The sequence below is a fragment of the Trichomycterus rosablanca genome, chromosome 3 (genome assembly GCF_030014385.1).
Source record: "Trichomycterus rosablanca isolate fTriRos1 chromosome 3, fTriRos1.hap1, whole genome shotgun sequence".
NCBI classification, from domain to species: Eukaryota; Metazoa; Chordata; class Actinopteri; order Siluriformes; family Trichomycteridae; genus Trichomycterus; species Trichomycterus rosablanca.
Genome location: NC_085990.1, coordinates 4,602,932 through 4,617,500, shown reverse-complemented (window position 1 = coordinate 4,617,500; position 14,569 = coordinate 4,602,932). Strand labels below are relative to the sequence as shown.

The 14,569-nt window shown below is 31.5% G+C and overlaps 1 protein-coding gene across 1 annotated transcript in view; it reads right to left on the bottom strand.

Annotated features, from left to right (window-relative positions):
* Positions 1-14,569, bottom strand: part of sema6e (sema domain, transmembrane domain (TM), and cytoplasmic domain, (semaphorin) 6E) — a 92,253-nt gene that overhangs the window by 29,891 nt on the left and 47,793 nt on the right. The window contains exon 2 of the mRNA XM_062992482.1: positions 8,689-8,875. Within this exon, the coding sequence (XP_062848552.1) occupies positions 8,689-8,818 (130 nt within the window). The 5' untranslated portion in view covers positions 8,819-8,875. The remainder of the gene's footprint in view (positions 1-8,688; positions 8,876-14,569) is intronic.

Below are 14,569 nucleotides of genomic sequence, written 5' to 3'. Positions count from 1 at the left end.
AAGTGTTACACTTTGTTTAATATGAAGCACTTGAGAATGTGATAATATGGACATAAACCCTGTTTTACTATTGGTTTTGTGCCGCATTATTATGTTGTAAAGTTTGTTGTTCAAATAAAAAAAGCTTAAATGAGATTCTGAATGAAATTTTTTGGAGGAAAATTAATTGTTTAGATTAATCGACTAATTGATAAAATATGGTTAATCGATAGAAAAATAGTCGTTAGTGGCAGCCCTTTACCTGATACACATCTATTACTACTTTTATTACCTAATACATTATTATTACTACTTTTATTACCTAATACACTATTATTACTACTTTACTTACCTAATACACATCTATTACTATTTTTATTACCTAATACACTATTATTACTATTTTTATTACCTAATACACTATTATTACTACTTTTATTACCTAATACAATATTCTATTACTATTTTATTACCTAATACATATCTATTACTACTTTTATTACCTAATACACTATTATTACTACTTTTATTACCTAATACACTATTATTACTACTTTATTAACCTAATACACATCTATTACTATTTTTATTACCTAATACACTATTATTACTACTTTTATTACCTAATACACTATTATTACTACTTTTATTACCTAATACACATCTATAACTATTTTTATTACCTAATACACTATTATTACTACTTTTATTAACTAATACACTATTATTACTACTTTTATTACCTAATACACTATTATTACTACTTTATTTACCAAACACATCTATTACTATTTTATTACCTAATACACATCTATTACTACTTTACTTACCTAATACACTAATATTACTACTTTTATTACCTAATACACTATTCTATTACTATACTATATCTATTACTACTTTACTTACCTAATACACTATTCTATTATTACTTTACTTACCTAATAAACTAATATTACTACTTTTATTACCTAATACACTATTCTATTACTATACTAAATCTATTACTACTTTACTTACCTAATACACTATTCTATTATTACTTTACTTACCTAATAAACTAATATTACTACTTTTATTACCTAATACACTATTCTATTACTATACTATATCTATTACTACTTTACTTACCTAATACACTATTCTATTATTACTTTACTTACCTAATAAACTAATATTACTACTTTTATTACCTAATACACTATTCTATTACTATACTATATCTATTACTACTTTACTTACCTAATACACTATTCTATTACTATACTATATCTATTACTACTTTACTTACCTAATACACTATTCTATTATTACTTTACTTACCTAATAAACTAATATTACTACTTTTATTACCTAATACACTATTCTATTACTATACTATATCTATTACTACTTTACTTACCTAATACACTATTCTATTACTACTTTACTTACCTAATAAACTAATATTACTACTTTTATTACCTAATACACTATTCTATTACTATACTATATCTATTACTACTTTACTTACCTAATACACTATTCTATTACTATACTATATCTATTACTACTTTACTTACCTAATACACTATTCTATTATTACTTTACTTACCTAATAAACTAATATTACTACTTTTATTACCTAATACACTATTCTATTACTATACTATATCTATTACTACTTTACTTACCTAATACACTATTCTATTACTACTTTACTTACCTAATAAACTAATATTACTACTTTTATTACCTAATACACTATTCTATTACTATACTATATCTATTACTACTTTACTTACCTAATACACTATTCTATTACTATACTATATCTATTACTACTTTACTTACCTAATACACTATTCTATTATTACTTTACTTACCTAATAAACTAATATTACTACTTTTATTACCTAATACACTATTCTATTACTATACTATATCTATTACTACTTTACTTACCTAATACACTATTCTATTACTACTTTACTTACCTAATAAACTAATATTACTACTTTTATTACCTAATACACTATTCTATTACTATACTATATCTATTACTACTTTACTTACCTAATACACTATTCTATTACTACTTTACTTACCTAATAAACTAATATTACTACTTTTATTACCTAATACACTATTCTATTACTATACTATATCTATTACTACTTTACTTACCTAATACACTATTCTATTACTATACTATATCTATTACTACTTTACTTACCTAATACACTATTCTATTATTACTTTACTTACCTAATAAACTAATATTACTACTTTTATTACCTAATACACTATTCTATTACTATACTATATCTATTACTACTTTACTTACCTAATACACTATTCTATTACTATACTATATCTATTACTACTTTACTTACCTAATACACTATTCTATTATTACTTTACTTACCTAATAAACTAATATTACTACTTTTATTACCTAATACACTATTCTATTACTATACTATATCTATTACTACTTTACTTACCTAATACACTATTCTATTACTACTTTACTTACCTAATAAACTAATATTACTACTTTTATTACCTAATACACTATTCTATTACTATACTATATCTATTACTACTTTACTTACCTAATACACTATTCTATTACTACTTTACTTACCTAATAAACTAATATTACTACTTTTATTACCTAATACACTATTCTATTACTATACTATATCTATTACTACTTTACTTACCTAATACACATCTATTACTACTTTACTTACCTAATACACATCTATTACTATACTATATCTATTACTACTTTACTTACCTAATACACATCTATTACTACTTTACTTACCTAATACACATCTATTACTATACTATATCTATTACTACTTTACTTACCTAATACACATCTATTACTACTTTACTTACCTAATACACATCTATTACTATACTATATATATTACTACTTTACTTACCTAATACACATCTATTACTATACTATATCTTTTACTACTTTACTTACCTAATACACTATTTTATTACTACTTTACTTACCTAATACACATCTACTACTATACTATATCTATTACTACTTTACTTACCTAATACACATCTATTACTACTTTACTTACCTAATACACATCTATTACTATACTATATATATATTACTACTTTACTTACCTAATACACATCTATTACTACTTTACTTACCTAATACACATCTATTACTATACTATATATATTACTACTTTACTTACCTAATACACTATTCTATTACTACTTTACTTACCTAATAAACTAATATTACTACTTTTATTACCTAATACACTATTCTATTACTATACTATATCTATTACTACTTTACTTACCTAATACACATCTATTACTACTTTACTTACCTAATACACATCTATTACTATACTATATCTATTACTACTTTACTTACCTAATACACATCTATTACTACTTTACTTACCTAATACACATCTATTACTATACTATATCTATTACTACTTTACTTACCTAATACACTATTTTATTACTACTTTACTTACCTAATACACATCTACTACTATACTATATCTATTACTACTTTACTTACCTAATACACATCTATTACTACTTTACTTACCTAATACACATCTATTACTATACTATATATATATTACTACTTTACTTACCTAATACACATCTATTACTACTTTACTTACCTAATACACTATTCTATTACTATACTATATCTATTACTACTTTACTTACCTAATACACTATTCTATTATTACTTTACTTACCTAATAAACTAATATTACTACTTTTATTACCTAATACACTATTCTATTACTATACTATATCTATTACTACTTTACTTACCTAATACACTATTCTATTACTACTTTACTTACCTAATAAACTAATATTACTACTTTTATTACCTAATACACTATTCTATTACTATACTATATCTATTACTACTTTACTTACCTAATACACTATTCTATTACTACTTTACTTACCTAATAAACTAATATTACTACTTTTATTACCTAATACACTATTCTATTACTATACTATATCTATTACTACTTTACTTACCTAATACACTATTCTATTACTATACTATATCTATTACTACTTTACTTACCTAATACACTATTCTATTATTACTTTACTTACCTAATAAACTAATATTACTACTTTTATTACCTAATACACTATTCTATTACTATACTATATCTATTACTACTTTACTTACCTAATACACTATTCTATTACTATACTATATCTATTACTACTTTACTTACCTAATACACTATTCTATTATTACTTTACTTACCTAATAAACTAATATTACTACTTTTATTACCTAATACACTATTCTATTACTATACTATATCTATTACTACTTTACTTACCTAATACACTATTCTATTACTACTTTACTTACCTAATAAACTAATATTACTACTTTTATTACCTAATACACTATTCTATTACTATACTATATCTATTACTACTTTACTTACCTAATACACTATTCTATTACTACTTTACTTACCTAATAAACTAATATTACTACTTTTATTACCTAATACACTATTCTATTACTATACTATATCTATTACTACTTTACTTACCTAATACACATCTATTACTACTTTACTTACCTAATACACATCTATTACTATACTATATCTATTACTACTTTACTTACCTAATACACATCTATTACTACTTTACTTACCTAATACACATCTATTACTATACTATATCTATTACTACTTTACTTACCTAATACACATCTATTACTACTTTACTTACCTAATACACATCTATTACTATACTATATATATTACTACTTTACTTACCTAATACACATCTATTACTATACTATATCTATTACTACTTTACTTACCTAATACACTATTTTATTACTACTTTACTTACCTAATACACATCTACTACTATACTATATCTATTACTACTTTACTTACCTAATACACATCTATTACTACTTTACTTACCTAATACACATCTATTACTATACTATATATATATTACTACTTTACTTACCTAATACACATCTATTACTACTTTACTTACCTAATACACATCTATTACTATACTATATCTATTACTACTTTACTTACCTAATACACTATTCTATTACTACTTTACTTACCTAATAAACTAATATTACTACTTTTATTACCTAATACACTATTCTATTACTATACTATATCTATTACTACTTTACTTACCTAATACACATCTATTACTACTTTACTTACCTAATACACATGTATTACTATACTATATCTATTACTACTTTACTTACCTAATACACATCTATTACTACTTTACTTACCTAATACACATCTATTACTATACTATATCTATTACTACTTTACTTACCTAATACACTATTTTATTACTACTTTACTTACCTAATACACATCTACTACTATACTATATCTATTACTACTTTACTTACCTAATACACATCTATTACTACTTTACTTACCTAATACACATCTATTACTATACTATATATATATTACTACTTTACTTACCTAATACACATCTATTACTACTTTACTTACCTAATACACATCTATTACTATACTATATCTATTACTACTTTACTTACCTAATACACTATTCTATTACTACTTTACTTACCTAATAAACTAATATTACTACTTTTATTACCTAATACACTATTCTATTACTATACTATATCTATTACTACTTTACTTACCTAATACACTATTCTATTACTACTTTACTTACCTAATAAACTAATATTACTACTTTTATTACCTAATACACTATTCTATTACTATACTATATCTATTACTACTTTACTTACCTAATACACTATTCTATTACTACTTTACTTACCTAATAAACTAATATTACTACTTTTATTACCTAATACACTATTCTATTACTATACTATATCTATTACTACTTTACTTACCTAACACATCTATTACTACTTTACTTACCTAATACACATCTATTACTATACTATATCTATTACTACTTTACTTACCTAATACACATCTATTACTACTTTACTTACCTAATACACATCTATTACTATACTATATCTATTACTACTTTACTTACCTAATACACATCTATTACTACTTTACTTACCTAATACACATCTATTACTATACTATATCTATTACTACTTTACTTACCTAATACACATCTATTACTACTTTACTTACCTAATACACATCTATTACTATACTATATATATTACTACTTTACTTACCTAATACACATCTATTACTATACTATATCTATTACTACTTTACTTACCTAATACACTATTTTATTACTACTTTACTTACCTAATACACATCTATTACTACTTTACTTACCTAATACACATCTATTACTATACTATATATATATTACTACTTTACTTACCTAATACACATCTATTACTACTTTACTTACCTAATACACATCTATTACTATACTATATCTATTACTACTTTACTTACCTAATACACTATTTTATTACTACTTTACTTACCTAATACACATCTACTACTATACTATATCTATTACTACTTTACTTACCTAATACACATCTATTACTATACTATATATATATTACTACTTTACTTACCTAATACACATCTATTACTACTTTACTTACCTAATACACATCTATTACTATACTATATATATATTACTACTTTACTTACCTAATACACATCTATTACTACTTTACTTACCTAATACACATCTATTACTATACTATATCTATTACTACTTTACTTACCTAATACACTATTCTATTACTACTTTACTTACCTAATAAACTAATATTACTACTTTTATTACCTAATACACTATTCTATTACTATACTATATCTATTACTACTTTACTTACCTAATACACATCTATTACTACTTTACTTACCTAATACACATCTATTACTATACTATATCTATTACTACTTTACTTACCTAATACACATCTATTACTACTTTACTTACCTAATACACATCTATTACTATACTATATCTATTACTACTTTACTTACCTAATACACATCTATTACTACTTTACTTACCTAATACACATCTATTACTATACTATATATATTACTACTTTACTTACCTAATACACATCTATTACTATACTATATCTATTACTACTTTACTTACCTAATACACTATTTTATTACTACTTTACTTACCTAATACACATCTATTACTATACTATATCTATTACTACTTTACTTACCTAATACACATCTATTACTACTTTACTTACCTAATACACATCTATTACTATACTATATATATATTACTACTTTACTTACCTAATACACATCTATTACTACTTTACTTACCTAATACACATCTATTACTATACTATATCTATTACTACTTTACTTACCTAATACACTATTTTATTACTACTTTACTTACCTAATACACATCTATTACTATACTATATATATATTACTACTTTACTTACCTAATACACATCTATTACTACTTTACTTACCTAATACACATCTATTACTATACTATATCTATTACTACTTTACTTACCTAATACACTATTCTATTACTACTTTACTTACCTAAAACACATCTATTATTACCTTTCTTACCTAATATATGTCTATTATCACCTTGCTTACCTAATATATGTCTATTACTACTTTTACTTCCTAATACATGTCAATTCTTACCTTTCTTACCTAATACACGCATATTAATACTTTTATTACATAATAAATGTCTATTACTACTTTTCTTACAATCCTGTATTCTGATATGCTGCTTTGCGTCTGTAATCATTTCATTCGAGTCATGATGATGTAAGCCGACCTGCCCATCGAGAATCAGATCTTTCTCTGCTAATGAGAAACAATCAAGAAGCCGCCTGCAGATTCCAGCAGGGAAGTCCCCAAACCCACATTTCTAAATCCACATTTACATAGTGCGGCTTTAAATAGGCGGCCATCGTTCCTGCTCAACCTGCAGGGTCAGATAAATTAGTATGAGTAATGGCGTCCCCACCCGCTCGCGTGTGCGCGCTGCACCCACACATGGAAACGGCTGATAAATGGGGTTCATTACATGACTGCTGGTTTCCTTGAAGAGCTCCGTTAGCCTCTACTACGTTTGCCAATGACCCCTCATTTCTGAGCCTCTTATGGATCCATTAGTGACAAGATCCTGTCCTGTATTAGTAATTGGTCTAGAGGAAGCCGCTCACACTTCCCGCTAATAATGGAGCTTTTGGCTTATATCTAAGCTGCACCGTCCTGATCCCAAAAATCTGGTAAACAGTGAATAAAACTAGCAAATAGCTTAAGTGCTTCTGACAGCATAAAATAAATGTACTATTAAACTGATTGGACTGATGTAAGTAAGCACCATGCCAGGTAAAAGCACTGATCCTATCGTACCTTAAGTAATTGCTTTTTTAAATGGCTTTACTTATTAAATCATTGCTAAAAAGATCTGACATCATTGGTTATGAAGTCACTGGTCATTAATCTTTCTTGGCGTTGGTGTATCGCTTCTACCTGCTAATTGCTAAATTGTTTGCTAAAGATAAAAGTAAAAAGAATTGAATGCATTATTAAAACTCTTGTTGTTGGAGACTTTTAAGTGTAGACTGCTCTGTACTCTGTAATTACACAACAATTATATGATATTGCAGAGAACTAAGCATGAAGCTTTAAGCATGATACTCACACTCACTCCCGACGATGCTGATTGGCTCCAGGTCCTGGGGAAACGGCGTTGCCGCATCGGACAGCAGTGATAGACCAGTGAAGGTAAGGGTCAGGGCCAGAAGGGGCCGCAGCCTCAAAACCAACTGCATTTCAGCTCCAGCTACAGCGCTCAGGTTCACAGCATGGTCAGATCTGGTTCCTCTTACCTGAGAGACAGACAACAAGAGCTGGTGAAGTACCTGGAGTAAGCCTGAGTGCATGTCTTTGGACTTCCGGAGGAAACCAGAGCACCTGAAGGAAACCCAAGTAAACACAGGAAGGACATGCACACACACAACTCCACACAGAAAAGACCCTGCTTACCTGGCCAGGAAATCAAACCAAGGCCCTTCTGCGCCACCCACATCCTACCCAAACGTATTTGTTTATTAGGATTTTAACATCATGTTTTACACTTTGGTTACATTCATGACAGAAACGGTAGTCACTCATTACACAAGGTTTATCAGTTCACGGGTTTAATATCAAACACAGTCATGGATAATTCAGTAAATCCAGTTAACCTGACTGCACGTCTTTGGACTGTGGGAAACCGGTCTGATGCCCTCTATTATGGGCTCTGATGTTCTCCTTTTTGGGGTCTGATGTTCTCCTTTTTGGGGTCTGATGTCCTCCTTTTTGGGGTCTGATGTCCTCCTTTTTGGGGTCTATACTTTGTGGGGTCTGATGTTCTCCTGTTTGGGGTCTGATGTCGTCCTTTTTGGGGTCTGATGTTCTCCTTTTTGGGGTCTATACTTTATGGGGTCTGATGTTCTCCTGTTTGGGGTCTGATGTCCTCCTTCTGGGGTCTGATGTTCTCCTTTTTGGGGTCTGATGTTCTCCTTTTGGAGACTAATGTTCTCCTTATTGGGTTTTGATGTTCTCCTTTTTGGGGTCTGATGTTCTTTTTGGGGTCTGATGTTCTTTTTGGGGACTAATGTTCTCCTTTTTGGGGTCTAAAGTCCTTTTTGGGGTCTGATGTTTTCTTTTTGGGGTCTGATGTTCTCTTTTTTGGGGTCTGATGTCCTTTTTGGGGTCTGATGTTCTCTTTTTTGGGGTCTGATGTCCTTTTTGGGGTCTGATGTTCTCTTTTTTGGGGTCTGATGTCCTTTTTGGGGTCTAATGTCCTTTTTGGGGTCTGATGTTCTCTTTTTTGGGGTATGATGTTCTTCATTTTAGGGTATGATGTTCTCCTTTTTGGGGTATGATGTTCTCTTTTTTGGGGTATGATGTTCTCTTTTTTGGGGTATGATGTTCTCGTTTTTGGGGTCTGATTTTTTCCTTATTGGGGTCTGATAGGGTCTCCCTCTGACGAGTCCACTGACCCCTTCTAATTCGCCCATATATCTCCCTCGGGCTACTAATCACGGTCCGTACACATGGTGTAAGAGACCCCGCCCCCTTTTTAGTCCGGTCTTTTCCCACATAGCAGACTTTAGTGGGCAATTTTGTCTGCTGCAGACACTAGGGGGCCAAACCAATAATGTTTAATCAGGGAAAAAGAAGCTTACTCTGAGACCAACAGACATTGCTGTGACATACAATCTAATCTGAGATTAATATTTTTAAATAAAGGGTTTGTAATATTTTTGGCTCATCGTCCGGTTCAGCATCCCTACGTCCCGACGGTAACAAAAACTAAATATGTGCAAGTTTCAAATGCATCTCACAGCATTAAGTCTGCTGAATACCACATACTCAGTGCCAGGAAACAAAAAAAACAAGGTTCAGGTGTGCAGCATCAGCACTCGCTTACATTTTCATTTCTGAACCTGCTTCTTTAATATCACAGACCCACACAATCCAAACAATCCACACAATCCACCGCTACGGCGTCTACGGTTCCTGATAAAGTTCCTGAAGTGAAAACTATATATAGAGACGTACACCGATCAGCCATAACATTAAAACCACATCTGGTTTCTACATTCACTGTCCATCTGTTTCTCTACATATCTTTTTAACCTGCTTTCATGCTGTTCTTCAATGGTCAGGATCCCCACAGGACCACCACAGAGCAGGTATTATTTAGGTGGTGTATCATTCTCAGCACTGCAGTGACACTGACATGGTGGTGGTGTGTTAGTGTGTGTTGTGCTGGTATGAGTGGATCAGACACAGCAGCGCTGCTGGAGTTTTTAAATACCGTGTCCACTCACTGTCCACTCTATTAGACACTCCTGCCTAGTTGGTCCACCTTGTAGATGTAAAGTCAGAGACGATCGCTCATCTATTGCTGCTGTTTGAGTTGGTCATCTTCTAGACCTTCATCAGTGGTCACAGGACGCTGCCCACGGGCACTGTTGGCTGGATGTTTTTGGTTGGTGGACTATTCTCAGTCCAACAGTGACAGTGAGGTGTTTAAAAACTCCAGCAGCACTGCTGTGTCTGATCCACTCATACCAGCACAACACACACTAACAAACCACCACCATGTCAGTGTCACTGAAGTGCTGAGAATGATCCACCACCTAAATAATACCTGCTCTGTGGTGGTCCTGTGGGGGTCCTGACCATTGAAGAACAGCATGAAAGGGGGCTAACAAAGCATGCAGAGAAACAGATGGACTACAGTCAGTAATTGTAGAACTATAAAGTGCTTCTATATGGTAAGTGGAGCTAACAAAATGGTTTTAATGTTATGCCTGATCGGTGTATTTGTGCATTCATACAGGCAGCAGGCTTTGTCCGTTACCCCACCATGATGTGAACAGCTGGAGTAACTTATGATCAGAAACCTCTGAGACAGCTTCAGTCTAACCAACACCCAAACCAAGATCACAGAAAGTGGGTGTGAGACGTCTGACCACAGGGACACCGGGCTCATTGACTCCCGCTATAAAGTCTTTCACAGGTGACTTAACACAATTAACAGCAAGGGCTGCTGGGATACCGTCTCTCTCTTTCACTCTCTCTCTGCCAAGCCTGACACGATGCCAAAAGGGACACATCAAAATCTCATTCTCAGAGCCGAAAAAAACACATTACCGGGGGTGAAATAAAAAGATTAAGGTAATAATAAAACCCTCTGCTGCCGGTGTTACTGGGGCGGTGCGAGTCGAGCTGGTCTGCAGACGGATTATTTATGAGTGCCTGACTGTTTGTGGCGGCTGAAGATTGAGCTGAAATGCTAATGCTAAAGCTCGTTTTCTCTGCAGGCTAACTGAACAGCCAGGAGTCTGCAGGAAGCTTCTGTTCGACTCTACAGGCAACAAAGGTTTTTAAAGCATCTTTATTTTGATATATTATAGAAAGGTTTATAGTCTGGACAGAAAAACAGGCTGAACAGAAACTCTAACTGCAACAGAGTTCAGAATAATATCACAGACGGAGTCGACATGAATATAAACTGAGATTAATATTCATATGTTTCCTCCCTCAGTACGTCTGTGATGAGACAGTTAGCAACGCAGGCAAACAATCACTGTGTGGCTATAACATGAATGTGTCGGTGTGTGTTGCCGTGTGTTATCATGAATCATCAGTCCACACACTAATACACACACACACTAATACTCACACACTAATACACACACACACACTTATACATACACCACACACACGCTAATACACACACACTTATACATACACCACACACACGCTAATACACACACACTTATACATAGACCACACACACACTAATACACACATACACACACACACACTAATACACACAGACACACACACTAATACACACATACACATACACACACACACACTAATACTCACACACTAATACACACACACACACTTATACATACACCACACACACGCTAATACACACACACACTTATACATAGACCACACACACACTAATACACACACACACTTATACATAGACCACACACACACTAATACACACATACACACACACACACTAATACACACAGACACACACACTAATACACACATACACATACACACACACACACTAATACACAAAAAATTAAATGGTCAAATATGTACAGTTGTGTTAACATTTCACTGACTACAAATGCGTTAGAACACGTTCATCTCGAAGACGAGTTCTTTCAGAATCAGCTGCTTATCACAAATCGACTGACTCGATACACACGCATTCTAATACACACACTAATACACACGCATTCTAATACACACGCATTCTAATACACACACTAATACACACGCATTCTAATACACACGCATTCTAATACACACACTAATACACACGCATTCTAATACACACGCATTCTAATACACACACTAATACACACGCATTCTAATACACACGCATTCTAATACACACGCATTCTAATACACACACTAATACACACGCATTCAAATACACACGCATTCTAACACACACTAATACACACGCATTCTAATACACACGCATTCTAATACACACGCATTCTAATACACACACTAATACACACGCATTCTAATACACACACTAATACACACGCATTCTAATACACACACTAATACACATGCATTCTAATACACACGCATTCTAATACACACGCATTCTAATACACACGCATTCTAATACACACACATTCTAATACACACACTAATACACACGCATTCTAATACACACACTAATACACACGCATTCTAATACACACGCATTCTAATACACATGCATTCTAATACACACACATTATAATACACACGCATTCTAATACACACGCATTCTAATACACACACTAATACACACGCATTCTAATACACACGCATTCTAATACACACACATTCTAATACACACACATTCTAATACACACACATTCTAATACACACGCATTCTAATACACACGCATTCTAATACACACACTAATACACACGCATTCTAATACACACGCATTCTAATACACACACATTCTAATACACACACATTCTAATACACACACATTCTAATACACACGCATTCTAATACACACACTAATACACACGCATTCTAATACACACGCATTCTAATACACACACATTCTAATACACACACATTCTAATACACACGCATTCTAATACACACGCATTCTAATACACACACTAATACACACGCATTCTAATACACACACTAATACACACACATTCTAATACACACACTAATACACACGCATTCTAATACACACGCATTCTAATACACACGCATTTTAATACACACGCATTCTAATACACACACATTCTAATACACACGCATTCTAATACACACGCATTCTAATACACACGCATTCTAATACACACGCATTCTAATACACACACTAATACACACGCATTCTAATACTCACACACACTCATACACACACACACACACACTAATACATACACACATACTAATACACACTCACTTATACACAGACACATTTATACACATACCACAGACACACTCTTATAATCACATACTAATACACACGCATACTAATACTCACACACTAATACACACACACACTATAATACTCACACACTAACATACTAATACACACACACTAATACACACATACTAATACACACACTAATACTCACACACACTAACACACACATACTAATGCACACACACACTAACACACATACTAATACACACACATTCTAATACTCACACACAAATACTAACACACACACACACCAGACACACACACTTATACACACACCACACACAGACTTTTATACACACACACACACACTAATACATACACACACTAATACACACACACAGACACACTTTTACACACACACACCACACACACTTATACACACACCTTATACACACACCACATACACACAGACACACACACCAACATACACACAAATACATACACACACATACACACAGACAGACAAAGACACATACTTATACATACACACACACTTACACACACACCACATACATACACACACACACA